Source organism: Mya arenaria, chromosome 16 (genome assembly GCF_026914265.1).
Source record: "Mya arenaria isolate MELC-2E11 chromosome 16, ASM2691426v1".
Taxonomy (NCBI): domain Eukaryota; kingdom Metazoa; phylum Mollusca; class Bivalvia; order Myida; family Myidae; genus Mya; species Mya arenaria.
The window spans coordinates 2,795,161-2,813,800 of record NC_069137.1 but is presented as its reverse complement, the minus strand read 5'-3'; the positions used below and the strand labels follow the sequence as shown (position 1 = coordinate 2,813,800).

At 35.4% G+C, this 18,640-nt stretch overlaps 1 protein-coding gene across 5 annotated transcripts; it reads left to right on the top strand.

Moving 5' to 3' along the window:
• Positions 1-4,773: 4,773 nt before the first annotated feature.
• On the top strand, positions 4,774-18,316 carry LOC128222575 (BTB/POZ domain-containing protein 3-like). 5 transcript variants are annotated; one of them, XM_052931654.1, is made up of 5 exons: positions 4,774-4,924; positions 5,496-5,554; positions 7,049-7,255; positions 15,138-15,289; positions 16,285-18,316. In XM_052931654.1, exons 3-5 carry the CDS (start codon positions 7,070-7,072, stop codon positions 17,465-17,467), a joined length of 1,521 nt encoding a protein of 506 aa, XP_052787614.1. In that variant the 5' UTR covers positions 4,774-4,924; positions 5,496-5,554; positions 7,049-7,069; the 3' UTR covers positions 17,468-18,316. The 5 variants fall into 5 exon arrangements, with proteins under 5 accessions (XP_052787614.1, XP_052787613.1, XP_052787612.1 ...); XM_052931653.1 differs by lacking the exon at positions 5,496-5,554 and having other exon boundaries at positions 4,776-4,914; positions 7,036-7,255; XM_052931652.1 differs by lacking the exon at positions 5,496-5,554 and having other exon boundaries at positions 4,777-4,914.
• The last annotated feature ends 324 nt before the right edge of the window (positions 18,317-18,640 follow it).

Below are 18,640 nucleotides of genomic sequence, written 5' to 3'. Positions count from 1 at the left end.
AAGACAATTCGTAAAGCTTAAATTATTTCAGCAGCTAGTTGGGCAGATAGACTTAATGAATTGCTTGGAATTTATTTAAACCTTGGGTATAACGGCAATACTTTGACGAGTACAAGCCGTCTTGTCTTTTGGTGATGAATTCCTCAAACAAAATATAGGGTTGAATACGGCGTCCTTACATAAATAAACTTTATGTGCTTTTTTTTAAAATTCATCTTATCTTTTACAACGTTTTTGACTGGCTGAGAATATTCCAGTGTATGACGTCTCTTTCTTTTACTTTTTTAAATTTAAATTGTGTAATTATTTTATATTTTTAGAAGGTTTGTTTAATTCAATTCTTTCTCTGGATTTTTAATATATCAGTTTAGAAACCCTTTGCATGTGTTTCACTGTTTTTCATAATTGTTGGCAATCGTCACCATAGTAACCGGGTTAAGAGACACCAGGGTTGAGAGTTGAGAATATACCAGTTAGATCACTCAGTTCCATAAACTGGTAAGTGTATATTATTTAGATGTTGATGTATGTTTTGGTGTTGTTGCCACTACTGTATTCTCTTTGTATGGAATGTTATTTATATCATTAGTCGTTTATCAATCTTGACCACTAAGCACTTAGATATTGTATGAGATAATCCTGTTCTAAAACATATTATATAATAACTAATGTTGTGTATATTATATTTTAGTGTGTTAAATCAACTATGCCCCGACTATTGTATAGAATGATTGAACAGTATCTTTTTTAAAAACAGCTTATTTCTTGTGCACAGTCGGACATAGAACGAACCACGACCAGTTTGGTTTTAGCCCATAATAAATTAACTACTATATGTCCTTCATAATGGCCAGCGGAAAAGGTCAGATATTACATTAAGTAAATTGAATTCTAACCTAGAAATATTAATAATAGAATAACGAAAGTTATAATGATGCGGATTAAACTCTATGTAGTATTTAATCAGTTGTATTGGTGTTTCTTTTTCAGTTGAACACTGGAATATTATGTGTATCTGTATTGTTTATAACGTTATTTACTGTATTGAACATGTTTGTCAGTTTTCATGTATTTTAACTCTGTAAACAAGTATGTAATATTTACTACTTTGATACACTGTATAACAATTAACCATACACCGTACAACGGATATATAAATTGAAGCGATTCGAAATTACTCGTCAAAGAGATAACGTGAATATTGTACATGCTTTAGATTGCAAAAGCGCTGGTTTATGACAGCACAGTCGTAGTTATAGTATTGGCTTTAAGCAAAATACATAACGCGAAGAAACAATGAGGATTTAAATAGCATTATACGGCAGACGACAACAGTTTTGAATAACATGTACTATCTTGTATAGGTATAAAGGCCACAGGTGTCAAAAATACTTAAATTAAAGATCGCTTTGACGAGTAATTTGGTTGCTTAGGAGCTTGCGATGAGAACGAGCATCAGCGCACTGTTAGACAAGGACATTGGGTGTAATACATTACTTTAAAATCAAGAAGGACATATGTTTCTAAGTGTGCACTGTGATTTGAAATACTTCGTCTGCTAATGATTTGCTCATTTCAAGATGGCGGAAATATAAATGTGAATATGTGTTGTACCTGTCCCCCCAAATCTATTCTAGTAGCACCCCAGCCTCGACTGCCTAATATGTTTTTGATGGAATTAACCCGAATTTTCTTTGGAAATAAATAGTAAAACAACTTATAAGATTATTCTTAACCATTACACTACTTTCTTTTTCCATATGTGTATGCCTAGTTTCTAATTTACGTCGCAAAAAAGGAATGATTCAGAGACGTTTCAAAAATAGGTAGAAACACTTTTATAAGTATGATCAATCGGTGTTTTCATGAAAACGACAATCTTACTCAAGTTCGAGACGTAGTTCGATGTAATAAGTTTATTCATTTCCACTACTTTCGTTTTGTGTATGCATAAGCCGCGTTCGTTCATTTGTTTATTTAGAAAGTAAATAATCCCAATCGATTGAAGGACAATTGCTAATTATACACAAAGATTTTGTTAAACAAATATTAAGCAACTTGCTTTTCGTCTGAATAAATCATTGTCTTCTTTGCAAACGACTGACAGTTAAAAACTATATTTGAGATAGTACTGACTGTGAGATAGCCCTGACTTGTTTTGTTTTTTTAAAGTTCACCCTACTTTCGTTTATAATATATGAAAGGTGTGTTTGCGTATTATCGACCCGTAAAGCTATTTCCATGCGAATTTGCAATTTAAATTTTATGTAAGTTGGGAATTTAGAGTTTAGCAAAAGGTTATCCTACAATTATAAACAGATCATAAGAAAAGGTGTTTTAATCCAAAACCAATATTTAAGATAGGGTCAGACAATGCCGTAACTGACCTCCAGACTTTAATACAGACATATATTGACCCTCACCAATTCGAAGCTACCACTCTTTGCCTTTTGAATGGTACCTATGGGGCTAAATCAAGGGTGAGCAATAAAGTCGAGAGCACCGAACAATGAATAATTTTACTGCAGCTTCTCTTGCACCGCAAATTACTCGTACAGGTTCAAGTACAAGTAATAATACGAAACATCTAATGTTAAAAAACGAATTGGTAAAACTTTCTTTTCACATATGTTAAAGATGGAGACATACGTCTACGATGAATCGTAATCCTTAATATGCAGGTTGAAAGCAGACTGCCATTTGCCATGGGTTTCCGACTGTTAAATCTGATATAAATATCATGTATGATAATAAATACTCATACGATAAATCCATATTGCACAAAACAAACTTTATTTGGTCTTAATGTAAACAAGATCATCAAAATGAGATGTTTTATTTTGTTAATCAGGAGATAACTTCCTCCTCAGGTATTTTTTTCAATACACGATCAAGGTAAGATATCTTTTACTTCCTTAAAATGGTGATTATCATATCAAATAAGCCGTGTTAAAGCTGCACTCTCATAGAACGAATGTTTTGACAACTTCATTTTTTTTGTCGAGAAACGAGCCAATCTTTGCGAAAATGCATGTAACCCAGTCATATAAGACTGCTGATAACGCATTAGATTGTATGTTTTATATTAAAGTTCAAGAATCGTTTAAGGAATATTTCTTAAACTGTTAGTAACGGTTTCAGTCATATATTTTCAGCAGTCTTTTATCACTGGTTTATCACTGACAAACAATTAAACAAGTTGTAAAAACGGTAAAAATGTGGGAGTGCAGCTTTAAAGTTTATAATCAAATCAATGTGTGTGCTTCGGAAGCACCAATGACAGTTGTTATTACAAGTGTTTATGTATTGTATATAAATAACTTAAGACAGGCATTATGTCTATCTTATCGCCAATATACAAAACATGGGTGTTTTACAACATCTGTATAGCCTGTTTAGTATTCAGATTTTGTTTTATAAACATTGTAGGATAGACAATCGGGATGATGCGTATCTATTATTAAATAACATTTAAGGCATTAAAGGAAATTGTCTGGCCGATGTATGACCTGAACTCACGGCCCCTTGAGCACTAGACCATAGCTCTCTTACCAACTTTGCTATGATATTACACTCTTTCCCTTTTAAACGTTCTCGGGCTTAACATTTTTGATACTTTTATTGGACCAGACATCCTCTTAGAGTCATACTTGGCAATAACCATGTTATTTTGGTACCGTAAAATGTTGGGTACAATGGTGTTTGCAGAAGGTGACCCTCGAAACGGGGATACCCGGACTACAAGGCAATAACTCTACGAGCTAAGCTAGCTGCATAAATTGCTGCCTTCAAAATATTGGATACTGCATTCATCCACTCTTTAAAATGTCGATGCTTAATCTCGAATATAAACGTTATGGGACCAGACCAGTATTCCGTGCCATACCAGTCATTTATCGTCCACCTCTGTAATCTGTTACGTGCACTTTGGGGTATGAAGTATGGCCAATGTAATGCTGAAACGAGGATCCTTGGAGCGCTAGACAGTATGTCAACCAATGGAGCTAGCAGTGCACACAGTCGCATGATTCAAGATCGCAATGGGAATCTTCATTATCGACCATATACACCGTATGACTCTAAATTCATTGATTACATTTGCTTTAGCGTAACGCAGGTTCTGAAAAGCTTTCGAATGTCAATTGTGAAGACGTACGGGGTGAGGGTCCCCCTGCTAGTCCGTTACTTTACGACGTCGAGTACATGGCCGTCTCTTTCTCCTAGTTTGTGTTCAATTACGCAAATCAGTTAGATATTTCTCCAAGAAATGTGTTTAAAATATGTCATTGTCAAACCACTGTTTAGAAACATTGCAGGATGTTCTTTCGATGCATGCACATGTTTTTGTTTGCTGTTTTTTTTATTATCTACAATTTTCTAATTCTTATTCTAATATATGTAGAATGGAAGGAAACAGATATAGTAAGAAACCAGAGTGGCAGACTTAGTCTTATAATGTGTATCCCTTTTGTACCAATATAGTACTCCACACAGCTGATATGTTTTGGCTCATCTGGGTTGCTACATTACATATTTAATCCATTCGGCGTAATTACTAGTATTCAACATTCAAACTTTCTCTGATTGTATTTTATCTAAACTGGTATAGCACGTTTTGAAAAACCTCTGGTGACTCTTGTTCATCTCGTTCGGTTGTATTGATGTGACAGTATTATCTCACTGTCATATGAAATATCCAATAGAACGTTAAGGCTTCAGATAGCTTACAGCGATCAAGTTTATCAAGTACGGCCTAATCTACAAGGGAAATCCCCGATATTTCCCAAGTATCACTTATACTGCATCTTACCTTTATTTCCGGAAAATCGACTGAACACATGATGAACGTGATGAACGCATTTTGATTTCTCTTATTCATTTGAAGGATACAAGAGGATTAGAATTAGTTTATAGGTATATATACGTACGTACGAATGTTTTCTTACTATTGACATGTTATTTTAATACTAAACTAGTATAATACGAACTTTCAATCTATCAATTTAAAACATGTAAACATCCATACGTAAATAAAATGTGAGTGACATAAGTTAAGTTTAGTCTTATGTTTGTTTTACATGATGAGAAATGAAATATATATGTTTTTAATTTTCAAACTTAGTTATATATTTACTAATGACCTGACCATCAACATCTTGGTTACAAAATGTCTGATTTAAAAAGAAAATAATATCATGCTCATTAACGTCGTGGCATATAACTTAAATATAAAACAGCAATATGTTTTATTAGACGACATTTTTCTGAAGCCATTAATGTTAACTTTTTTTTCCAAAAATGATGATCAAAATATATACCTCGATTTGTGAAACTTTAAGAATTTGATACGCTTCGTGCTAACAGATGTTACATGTATTATGTACACGATGATATCAGATACACAGTTGAAGGCCGAGCCTGAAGTAATTTTTCGGTTTAAAGAGGATGCGAAACACGACGTGTACGTGAACTTGTACGTGTAGCTTTCATTGCAGGTAAATGTTCCATTAAACACGACGTACACGTGAACTTGTACGTGTAGCTTCCCGTGCAGGTAAATGTTGCATTAAACACGACGTGCACGTGAACTTGTACGTGTAGCTTCCCGTGCAGGAAAATATTGCATGAAACACGACGTGCACGTAAACTTGTACGTGTAGCGTTCCATGCATGTAAATGTTCCATGAATCACGACGTGTACGTGAACTTGTACGTGTAGCTTCCCGTGCAGGTAAATGTTCCATGAAGCACGACGTGTACGTGAACTTGTACGTATAGCTTCCCGTGCAGGTAAATGTTCCATGAAGCACGACGTGTACGTGAACTTGTACGTGTAGCATCCCGTGCAGGTAAATGTTCCATGAAGCACGACGTGTACGTGAACTTGTACGTGTAGCTCCCCGTGCAGGTAAATGTTCCATGAAACACGACGTGTACGTGAACTTGTACGTGTAGCTTCCCGTGCAGGTATATGTTCCATGAAGCACGACGTGTACGTGAACTTGTACGTGTAGCATCCCGTGCAGGTAAATGTTCCATGAAGCACGACGTGTACGTGAACTTGTACGTATAGCTTCCCGTGCAGGTAAATGTTCCATGAAGCACGACGTGTACGTGAACTTGTACGTGTAGCATCCCGTGCAGGTAAATGTTCCATGAAGCACGACGTGTACGTGAACTTGTACGTATAGCTTCCCGTGCAGGTAAATGTTGCATGAAACACGACGTGTACGTGAACTTGTACGTGTAGCTTCCCGTGCAGGTATATGTTCCATGAAGCACGACGTGTACGTGAACTTGTACGTGTAGCATCCCGTGCAGGTAAATGTTCCATGAAGCACATCGTGTACGTGAACTTGTACGTGTAGCTTCTCGTGCAGATAAATGTTCCATGAAGCACGACGTGTACGTGAACTTGAACGTGCAGCATCCCGTGCAGGTAAATGTTCCGTGAATGAAGACGTGCACGTGAACTTGTACGTATAGGTTCCCGTGCAGGTAAATGTTGCATGAAGCACGACGTGCACGTGAACTTGTACGTGTAGCTTCCCATGGAGGTAATTGTTATTTGAAGCACGACGTGCAGGTTCACTTGTACTTACAGCTTCCTGTGCTGGTAAATTTTGCATGAAGCACGACGTGCACGTGAACTTGTACGTATAGGTTCGCGTGCAGGTAAATGTTGCATGAAGCACGACGTGCACGTGCACTTGTACGTGCACCTTCCCGTGCAGGTAATTGTTGTATGAAGCACGACTTGCAGGTTCACTTGTACTTGCAGCTTTCTGTGCAGATAAATGTTCCATGAAACGTTACGTGCACGTGAACTTTCCGTGGTAATTGGTACGGGCGAAAAAGTAGTCCCTAACCAGTATGTCACAAAATAACTCAAACTCGTATTAAGTAAACAAACCTTACAGCGATAAAGATTGATCAATATTATTTTTCGTGATTTTATCACACATCAATGAGTGGCGAACAAACATGGAATGTAAGTATTAGAAGGCTAAAACTGATCTCATAATTTTATAGCAGTTTTGTGTTTTAGTGTTGGCAAACGTTTGTTAAGATGGCATCAAACAAGGAAAATTCTGACGGAACTGACGTGTCTACGGAGGAAATTGATGATAGAACCAACAAAGGGAAGTCTCCTACAGAGAGGCCTTGGCAAGAAGACAAAGGTGTTCCTGAGAGCTTGCTGTACGCTTATGAGAACAGTTTGTGGACAGATGTGACCCTGGAATGTACTGCAGAGGTCAGTGGTATATTTACAACATCAATATCTATAAAAACAGTTCACAAATAAACAAAGCGAAACTTCTTTATTTATATGGAATTTCACATCAACGAAATTTTATTACTTAAGATTTAACTAAGGTTGGTCATAATATGAAATAAGGCACTGCCTTAAACGGGCTCTAGGTATGTAATCAACTGCAGAAACTGCTAATGCAGTACATTTTTTCTTAGGTAAACAATTGTCAAAGGCAAAAATTCATTTTATACGACATACTATGAATTTGTCTACACCAATTAGATTATTAAGGTGCATAACAAGTAAGGTTAAGGCAATGCAAAGCAAATTTAATATTTTAATGTTTGAAAAAAACTCATAATAACAAACACAAGTATATTAATTTACCTAATACTGAATATCATACAAGCATTTACAGTACAAATAAATGATTCCTACTTTAAACATAAGAAGGTAAACGAAACAGATTGAGTTTATTTAAAACTAATTATTACAGTCATCTGACAATTAACCTGTACTAAACTATTTTAATATTTTATATTTTAATATTTTAACAGCATTGTGTATATTTTAGATTTTTAAGGTTCTGCAAATAACCTGGAAAAATGGTTTGACCACCTTAGCAGTTTGAAATGAATATAAATTCCCTGTATTTGATGTTGTTAGCACCATTCCATCATTGAATATAACGATGTATGCAGAAAGTATGAAAATATTTAATTATTTAAAGTATGAGTCTTTAAACTGAATTATACATCTTTAACAGTTAAAAAACAAGAGGGCCCTGACGGCCCTGTATCGCTCATCTAACCCAATACAGATCATTAAGAATAATAATATGATCAAGTTCCATGAACATATGGTCATAAATGTGGCCTCTAGAGTGTTAACATGCATTTCCTATTACTTGACCTGGTGATCTAGTTTTTGACTGCACATGACCCAGATTCGAACTTTGCCTATAGCTAATCAATATAAACATTCTGACAAAGTATAATGAACATACAGTCATAAATGTGACTTCTAGAGTGGTAACAAGCTTTTCCTATGATTTGACCTAATGACCTAGTTTTTGACCGCACATGACTAAGATCGAACTTGGCCTAGAGCTAATCAATATAATCACTGTGACCAACTTTCAGGAAGATACAGTCGTAAATGAGACCTCAGACCTCAATTTCTCGAAACTGCTTAAGTCCCTTATAACCGGATTAAGCTAAACTAACTATATTTGGTTTTCAATAATTTGGATAATATTTACTTCTTTAAGTGTTTTTATACTTTAAATAGGAATTATCTATATGTTAGTTAAATTAAACCATTTTCATTTACCAAATTCCATTCAAGTATGTATTTTGAGTAATTGAAATATTAAAAGCTACTTAAGCCTGTTAAGCTTAAGAAGTTTCGAGAAATTGGGGCCTAGAGTATTAACAAGCTTTTTATTCAATTTGACCAGGTGACCTAGTTTTTGACCACACTTGAACCAGATTCAAACTTGACCTAGAGATTATCAATATTAACATTCTGACAAAGTCTCCTGAAGATACAGTCATAAATGTGAATTCTATAGTGTTAACAAGCTTTTCCTTTAATTTGACCGGGTGACCTAGTTTTTAACCCCTGATGACCTAATATCGAACTCGTCCAATATTTTATTGAGAGTAACATTCTGACCAAGTTTCATTAAGATAGTGCCCAAACTGTGACCTCTAGAGTGTTAACAGTCAAATTGTTGATGACGGACGACGACGGACAACTACGACGGATGACGAACACAGGGCGATCACAATAGCTCACCTTGAGCACTTTGTGCTCAGGTGAGCTAAAACAAGCACATAGATTATTCAACAAATCATTAGTTATTGTTATTGATACATATATATTTATGTTGTAAACTTGTAATATATGCACAATAAAGCAATTTAACTGTTCACAACATTATCAGAACAAAAATGTACTATAATTATATTTTCATATAATATTTTTGCAAAAACAGACTTCAAAACTTCTATAGTTCAATTTCAGGCTGTATGCAACACATGCTGAAAGTTTGGCAATGATATATTAAACACTTTTAGAATGAGTATAAGCACTTGTGGTGTTTTCATAAAAAGCAGAAATAGCCATTTCCATCAATCGGTAAGCCGCAAACTTTTAAACTGCCATTATTTCCCCATGCATTGGATTAATCTGACCAAGTAAAGTTTATATATATATATATATATATATATATATATATATATATATATATATATATATATATATATATATATATATATATATATATATATATATATATATATATATATATAATAATATGGCCTGTCTACTCTATTAAGATTTTTCAAAGCAAAATAAGATTATTCCACTTTATCAGCTTAGCGTTTATATAAAAACTGACATAGAGCCAAACTGAAATGCTTCCAGGGACAAATGGCGCAGCAAAGGGAATGGCAAAAAACACCAAAACTAAAAGATTAATGACAACTGCTATTGTTTTGTATGAGATGGCTACATGATGTAGAAAATGCAGTGATAGCATAATTATGCTAAGTTTAAAATGAAAATGCTTAAAGTATATGTTTTGAAGGCTAGATTTGCCTTAAAATTAAGATTACAGCTCTTAACCAGTGTCTATAAGTTGCTTATGTACACCTGATTAGTATAAATCTCACTCTTTGGAATCATTTACACATAAACAAGTACTACAAAGTTAACTAACATCTTCATTCTGAAATATTAGATTCAGAGTTGCAACTCCTGGATCAAGATTGCAGGACCACTGGCATGGGCGAAAAGCCGCAGCAAACTGGAGCTTATTGGCACATCATATTCTGCAAGCAAGACACAAAATCAATGTTTGACACAGAATAAGATCTTCTTCTACTGTAAAAGTATGAAAAATGCCTGTAAACACTCATTTGAGACATGCATAGCCTTTTATATAGGAATTATGCTCCAGTAAATTGTAAACACCACCCAAGCCCGGGGAATAGCGGGGACTTTGACTTTCAGTCCAGCCAACCAAGGGTAAAATCCCCGCCCTGCAGGGAAGAAATGATGTTAAAATACCCACCAAATGCCCCTGCACTGCTATATTTTGCACCAAAACAAAACCAACACATTCATCCGGCACTGCAGGGACACCTGAATTGTAAAAACACAGCCCTTTTCCCCGGCTATCCCCGGTTTACCACTGGACCTGGAGGGTCCAAGGTTACAATTGACTGGTGCATCAATGTGATAAATGTGCAGAAAAGTTCATTAATTCCAAAATATTTATGACAAAAAATATTAAATATATAGTCTTTTGGACAATTTGCAATAACTTTTTTAACAACTCAAAGGTTATTCTTTACTAATCGAGTACCAAGATGCATTTTGAAAGCCTTTTAACCAGACTTTCTAAGAAATCATTCTTACTTGCAGACAATATTCCTTTCTAAAAAATCCTTGCCAAGAACGGGTATGGAATTCCATCACTAGACCATGTTTTGATCAGCATTGGTTCTTGTCCTTGAAAATACCTTTGTGGCTTCAGCAACCAGGATGGCTATATAAAATAAACAATAAATTAGTGTTTTAATTTATTAAAGCTGCACTCTCACAGGTTGAACGTTTTGATTAAATTTTATGAAACATTTGTACCGACATTCGCTACAGAAAATAATATTTTTGGTGCCAATCTGGTGTACCCTTTAAGACATTTTGAGTGTATTTAGGGTTTTTCTTTAATGCATAAAGGGAAAAGGTACTTATCTCAATCCCCCTACTCACTTTTTATTGCTGTTGCCATCAGAGATGTAAATTTTTTCAATGTATTAACTTCAAGTAAATGAATAGGTTCATGAATGATTGACAGTATGAATGAATGAAAAGTAGCAATATTTCATTAGATAGGGATCTCATTATGTTGCTGTGATTGTTTAAGTAGATGTTGTTCATGTTCATAAGCTTAAAATCATATGCACACTAAATGAAACATAATTCTGCAACATGTGTAGTAAGTTGTGATACTTGTTTGCAATTAATGCAATGTTTGCTTAAAAGAGCAAACAAAATGTGCGAATAGATGCACAATACAGTCCAAAGACCAATGAAGGTCAGCAGCTTTTATTAGAAAACGATATTATTTCAAAGCCGCAACAAAAACGGCATGAAAGAAATTCAATTCGGAAAGAAACAGTTCATCAATGAGTTATTGAAATAAACACTGATCATGATGTCATAACAAGCGAATGTTAATATGAAAGAGCAAGAAAAATAATGGCAATTTATTTCAGGGAGACCTTGACAAAAGTCTGGGGTTTTTTCCAAACTTATTGCCTCCAGTAATACATAACATGGCAATACCTGCATTGCTGAAAATCTGTCCACAACAGTAATGTCAAAAACCAGGTGGCATGGATGCATTCTGAAATACAAAAAGTCTGTAATTTGTGCTAATCTTACATATCCCATTTACAAGTGATTTACACTGAAATCTAAACTATAGTAACACAACTTCTTTATGACCAAACATATTGCTATTGAGCATTAGTACACTGTATGTACATGACTTTTTTATTTTGTATGTCATGTTTCTTTGTCCTAATTTATGGAAATATTTTATAAAAGGTTCAAGCTTTTTAAGTCTGTTACGCTTAAGATTTATCGAGAAGCTGGGGTCTTATGCACCAGTCAATTGTAACCACGCCCCCCAGGTTCGGGGGTATATAGGGGATAGACGGAGAAATGGGCCGTGTGTTTACCTTTCAGGTGGCCCGCAGTGCCGGGTGTATGCGGTGGTTTTGTCTTCGCTTTTAATATAGCGGGGAATGGGCCTTACCTAGGGTCACTGGGGTGCAGGGGCATTTGGCGGGGACCTTACCATCTGTTCGTCCCCCCAGGGCGGTGATTTTAGCCAGGGTTGGCTGGACCAAATGTCAAAGTCCATACTATTCCCCGGATCTGGGGGGGGGGGGTGGGGTACAATTGACTGGTGCATTATCGCATGCAGATTTGAGTGAATCGCAGATAGTGTTTACAGTATTTACTGTCAACAGCACAAACTTCTTTAAGCAGAAATTTTGACACAATGGCAATTTTATAACAAACTTGACCATGAAATTGAGTGTGAGCAAGCCAGTACAGTTTGACTTACCATTTGGGTGAAAAATTACTAATCGGCGATGTAAATTGAAAAAATGGAGTTGCACCTAATTTTCTAAGGTGCATGTCTAAGAAAAGGCATGGCGGTCTAAATATAGAGGTGCATTGGTATATTGAAGATGTGCACCTCCATCGTAAATACAGAGGTGCAGTTGTATTTATGTAAGAGGTGCAACTCCATTTTAAAGTTTTAAAATATATATAGAACAGAACGTATGAATAAAGAATTGCACAGCTTGATAACATACAGGTGCACCTGTAAAGTAAGTGTATTTTAGAAACATTGATGATTCTCTCACAAAGCCATGTTGTTTCATTGTAAGGGTATGGCAACTATCACTCAGTCATTGGGATTGTTTGGCAGGATGGTTCGCCTTCTCCACACCCTGGACTGACTATTTAGTTACAATATTTCACACGATCAGTGGCCCACAGCAAAACCATCAACCCGCATTTGCCGATTTGTCTTTCAATCACAACCTTGCACTCTTATGGTGTCAGCCTTTATCTCAACATATTCAGTCACAATCTCTCATCTCCCATAGTGTTGCTTGGCACGAGGGGTCACTCGGCACTATTTATTTGCAATCTTTCACACAATCTGTGGATCAAAGCAAAACCATTCATCTTTACAGTCACAATGCTCACAAAGCCATGATGTTGGATCGCAACCGTCCATTTATCTTTTCAGTCATAATCTTGCACTCCGCCATGGGTTTTTTTGGCAGAAGGGGAAACCCCTCCCGCACCCTCCCATTCCAACTTCTTAATTTAATAACATCTGTCACAAAAAAGTGGTGTTGCATTTCTGTTACCTGGTATTTGGACTGCAGTTGTGGCCAGTCGAGCTATCTGATTGGGGCGATTCGGTCCCTTGGGTGATCTCTTGGTCTGAGAATTATAAAAATTGTGTTTGTCACTGTGTACTCTATGATACATATAATAAACAAATAATCCACTTTTGGTCGTATATTTTTACATATCAAATATTTTAATATTACATACAATTTTTATCATTCACATGATGTCAGACCGCAACCGTCCATTGATCTTTTCAGTCATAATCTTGCGCTCAGCCATGGTTTCACTTGGCAGGAGGGGATACCACTCCCGCACCTTTCTCGCCCAACTTAATTGACACAAAAGTGGTGTTGCATGGCACAAGAGTTCACCTGTCACACAATTCCAGTATATCTTTTTAGTTTCAATTCAAAGGTGTTCCCATCCTTTGATCTCAGTCAAAACATCTCACTCATCCATTGTTGAGGTTCACCAAAAGTATTCATAGTGATTGTTTATAAGCATATTTTGAATTATTTTAATAACTAGTGGGGCGCTATTTCGCCGCATCGCATAGTTTAAATTTCATGGGCCTGTTTTTTTCGTGTCGTCACGCTCTGATGACGTTGGTGTCCGGCATGCACGCGCTCAATATAGTTTATGAACAGAAAAAATACTGGTTCCATCACAGTTACGTCTTTTTTTCAGGCTGATAGTATGTGCAACTTTTGAACGAAAGTAGTGCTATGTGTGACCGTAATAGGGCTCTGCCGAGCTTCGCTCGGTTTAGAGCCCGTATTAAGTATTTCGAACGCGTTTGAAGTGTGGCAAGATTTGCACACTTACATATTTTGTAACATAATAATCACCTATATGTTATTTTATTTTTATATCTTAAAATAATAAAATATTGTTTTTCCCAAATGGCCATGTGTAACGCCTAAATGCATGATGAACCGTGTATTGAAAGAATGTGTTTCCATTTTGTTCCATTTGCACAAACCCAAAAAGAAATACCTTTTAAAATCTTTTTTTTGATATTTTTACAAGATAAATTATTTATGAGTGCATTGCATTGTTTCATCCCGTCTGTCCGAATGTCCTATACAATACTTATGTTGACATTCATTAAATGATATTCGAATATTCGCTCAAACCCATTATCAATGAACATAACCATGGGCAAAGTTTATTATAGGTCAATATGATTTAACCATAACAAGGCCTAATCTAGTACATTTGTCACGTTTATTTTTCTTTGAATAGTGTATGCTGTGTAGATTTAAAACGTTACTGTTTTGCTTGTTATGTTAAATAACTCATTTTGATTATATCCAAAATATTCCTGCAAGAAACTAGGTGACTTGGTATTCTTCGTCATAAAATTGAGCATGGTTAATTGTGTTTTTTTTCCTTTTTAAAAACACAAGCTTTTAACTATAGCGATCGATAATTTTATACATATAATGTTTTGTGTCTTAACACCTACGTTTAACATTTAAAAGATGAGAGTAGTCACCCGCAATATAACAGTTACATAATGTGTGTCTTAAAAGCATACTTTAACGGTATAATAGGGTATAGTGTAATTCTTTTTATAAAATTAAACCAAAGCGTACCAGGAAAACTGTATGTGTCTTCACATCATAGAATAATAGTGGAATGATGTGTGTCTTCACACCATAGTAATGAGCACCAAACGATTTAGTTTACGAGTGGTGAAGCCGCTTTTTGATAACTGATAAATATATATAAACATACTAAAATTATACAACAAAACAGTAGAATGTTGAGTCCTTTCACACCGTCGGTTTACAGTATATTGATGTGCATCTTCACAAGGTAGTATAGCATTGTAATGTTGTGTGCCTTTTTACTATTATATTACAGTTGATATTATTTTTCTTAACGCCACAGTTAACCAAAAAATGTTTTTTTGTCTATTCAGAATGGAGACGTGCAGTTCATAAAAGCCCACAAGATGATCTTGGCGTCGCGCAACACTGTTTTTGAGGCCATGTTGTTTGGTCCAGCGGCTGACAAAGGAGATATAATACAGATTTCAACGTTTAGTTACGAACTCATGGACTTACTTTTAAAGTAAGTTACCATATATGTTTTTTGTGCATTTTAATCATTCTTACGTCTACTAGATCCGTGTAATTCTGATTTACAAATGACACCAAGCTGCAGATTTATTTGGCATTAAATATTATAAGGTAACGTTTTCATAATTCTATTTAATTTGACATTGTTCTGTACAATTCAAAAACACATACTTATAAATGCACGTAAGGTATGATGGCCATAGTTTGTGGTGTCTTTTAAATGCAGGGTGTGCCTGGATGCGTTTAACATTATATCTTGGAATGAGAAACTACAGACACCGAAGAGAATGCTCAAGAGATATACTGACATTATGGTCTAACCTTAATCAAATAATTCCTAACCGTTTAGTTTTAACGCATATTGTTCGTCTTCAAAAGCGATAATTTTGAAAATTATGTGTCGGCTGTAGCCTTCAGTACTGATGTGATTTAGTCATTTTCGAAAATGGTATTCTATGATAGATATAATTGCCCACTTGATCAGTCATACTATGTGTCAAAATGGATGATTATTAAACGTTTAAGTATTACTGGTCTATGCAATCATTACACATGCGTGTATAACAAACATAAAATTTGAATAATAAACCTTTAACTACTTACTAAATATAACATTGTGGAACATATTAATTACTGATTACACGATTGTAACGGTGCATTTAATAGGTGAAATACGCACACATATTGAATGACTTGTGGGTCATAAAAGGTGTACTATGATCAACTATCGTCACATAAGGTTTAAATACCGCGTTTTCTGCACATTTTTATCAAATTAAACACAGTATTCGTCATAAGAACCATTGCTTTCGATATTTATTCATCCTTTTCGTTAAATTAGAACATTTGTATTAATTGTGGTACTCCCTATTTCGAAAAAGTATCCAAACCCATGTTTTTGCTCAATTGTACAAACTCATAAAATGCCTGACAATTTCTCGGTCTTAGCTGTCGAGATCTATCAGTGTTTTTTTCTCGATTTTACAGGTACTTGTATTCAGAGAAGACACATATTACAGAAAGCACTGCCCGCCCGATGTTTGAGATGGCATATTTCTACCAAGTACCCGCACTTATCAACTTATGCAGTCAATATATTCAAAGCATCTTCAGAGACGACAGCGTTTGTGGAATACTAGAACTCGCTTTGCTATATGACAACGTCGGTCTCAGAAATGCAGCTTGCGATTATATCGATCAAAATGCCATAACGGTGATCGAAACGGATGGATTTTTACAGGTCTCTGAAATGTGTCTCGAATACATACTTAGAGGAGATACGTTTCACGTTGCTGAAAAGACCATACTTCGTCGGGCAATCGAGTGGGCAAAAAAAAATGAAATCAAAGATGGACTTAACAAAGACAGAAACCTAGATAAAAATAAAAAAAATCCATCCGACATTTCTGTAAAACATTTTAAAAGCACTCTTGGTAACGCGTTCCAATATATCCGTCTAGGAGCGATGTCTGTTGGTGAATTTTCAGAATGTGTAGAAAGCACTTTAAGTGCAGAAGAAATAAAGGATATTCTAAAGTTTCCTAAAAATTGCTCCACAAAAGAATTCCATCCACACAGATTACCCAAGAAGGAAACACTCGAATTCAAAAACGGTAAAACTACGTGGAGCTCATGCCAAAAATCATCTTCGCGAAACTCAGGTTTATTCAGCAGTTCATCTGAGTCGATGTATGAGATAACTGTTAGGAAGAGTCTGATCATATGTAAAGGCATCACTTTTTCCGAAATATCTGTGTTAGTCGATATACTAGGTGAAAGATTTGGAAGTATGCAGACAACCAAAGCGGTAGATCCTAATCTTGACTTTACCGTTAAAATGAACATCAAAATCGCTCGTACAAGGCTTAATTACAGCTTCATAACTACAATACAGGATTTGTCCGCGTACGATCTCGAATTCGATTCACCAATTTGCCTCAGAGCATCGGAGGATCCTTACAAAGTTGTTGTTAAAATGGAACTTCAACCGACACCTCTCAATATAACATTCACAACGAACCAATGTGGCGTAGGATCAGCTGAAATAGAAAACGCAAAAGTGGAATGGAATAATCAGTTCTCCATATTACACAAAATTCTATTTTCGAACACCTCTAATAGAGTTTCGAAAGGCAAGGAAAGAAAAAAAATGGATGATGATGGAAAGTAACAATACTTATGTGAAAAAAGTGGGAACAGTTTACACTGAAGCTTTGCTATATTTAACTTTAAAATGATTCAGTAGTGTGATGCAATATTATTGAAGGCTATTCCATTTAAACATATAACCCACGAGGGGAAGGCACTTTTGAACTAGACCTCCCCCTACAGAAGCAAATTAACCGTTTGGGGGTCCTACCACTATTTGTTTTTTTCGACCCAGAATAATCTCCTTCAGAAGCGATTTGCAAGCATAAAAGGTCCAAGTTTTAATCTTAATAATGAAAACAACTTTAATATTTTTCAGACTGGCATCAGCCTTTTTGTCCCTTCGGTTTCACAACATTTCCATTTGTAGAGGACATAACTTCGTGATAAAAGAGACTGTGTTAATTGATTTAATTAATATTTTTTCTGACATGATAATTTTAGTATTTATATAACTATTTGCTTTGCTCTGGATTTTACTCAGACCTGTTAACTTTTTAACTTATTTTATGTTTCATGATATCACTTCTTGCTTTAATATATAAAGATGCTTGTTAAAATTAACATCCTTTATATTCCCCCGCCGAATCAAAGGTTTCGGGAGGGGTATATTGTTTTTGCGTTGTCTGTCAATCCGTCCAACCGTCCGGAACCATATCTTGGTAGGCATTGATAAAAAAAAATCAAACTTAGTCAGAATGTTTCCCTTGATCAAATATCCACCACTTGTAAAAGTGGGTCACATGGGGTCAAAAACTAGGTCACTAGGTCAAATCATTATACATGGTCAAATCTTCATGAAAATTTATCAAAATGTTTTCCTTGATGAACTCTTGGACGTATATACAACTGGGTCACACAAGATCGAAAATTAGATCACTAGGTCCAATCTTGTCAGGAACCATATCATGGTAATGATTGGTCAGATTATGTTTAAACTTGGTCAGGATGTACCCCTTGATGAAATATGGACCGTTTGTAAAAGTGGGTCACATGGGATCAAAAACTAGGTCACTAGCTCAGATCTTAGAAAAATCTTTGGAACACATTAGAGGCATTATATATGGTCTAATATTCATGAAACGTGATCAGAATGTTTTCCTTGATGAACTCTCTTATGTTTAAAACTGGGTCACATGTGATGAAAAAAATAGGAAACTGGGTCACATGTGATAAAAAGAAGGTCACTAGGTAA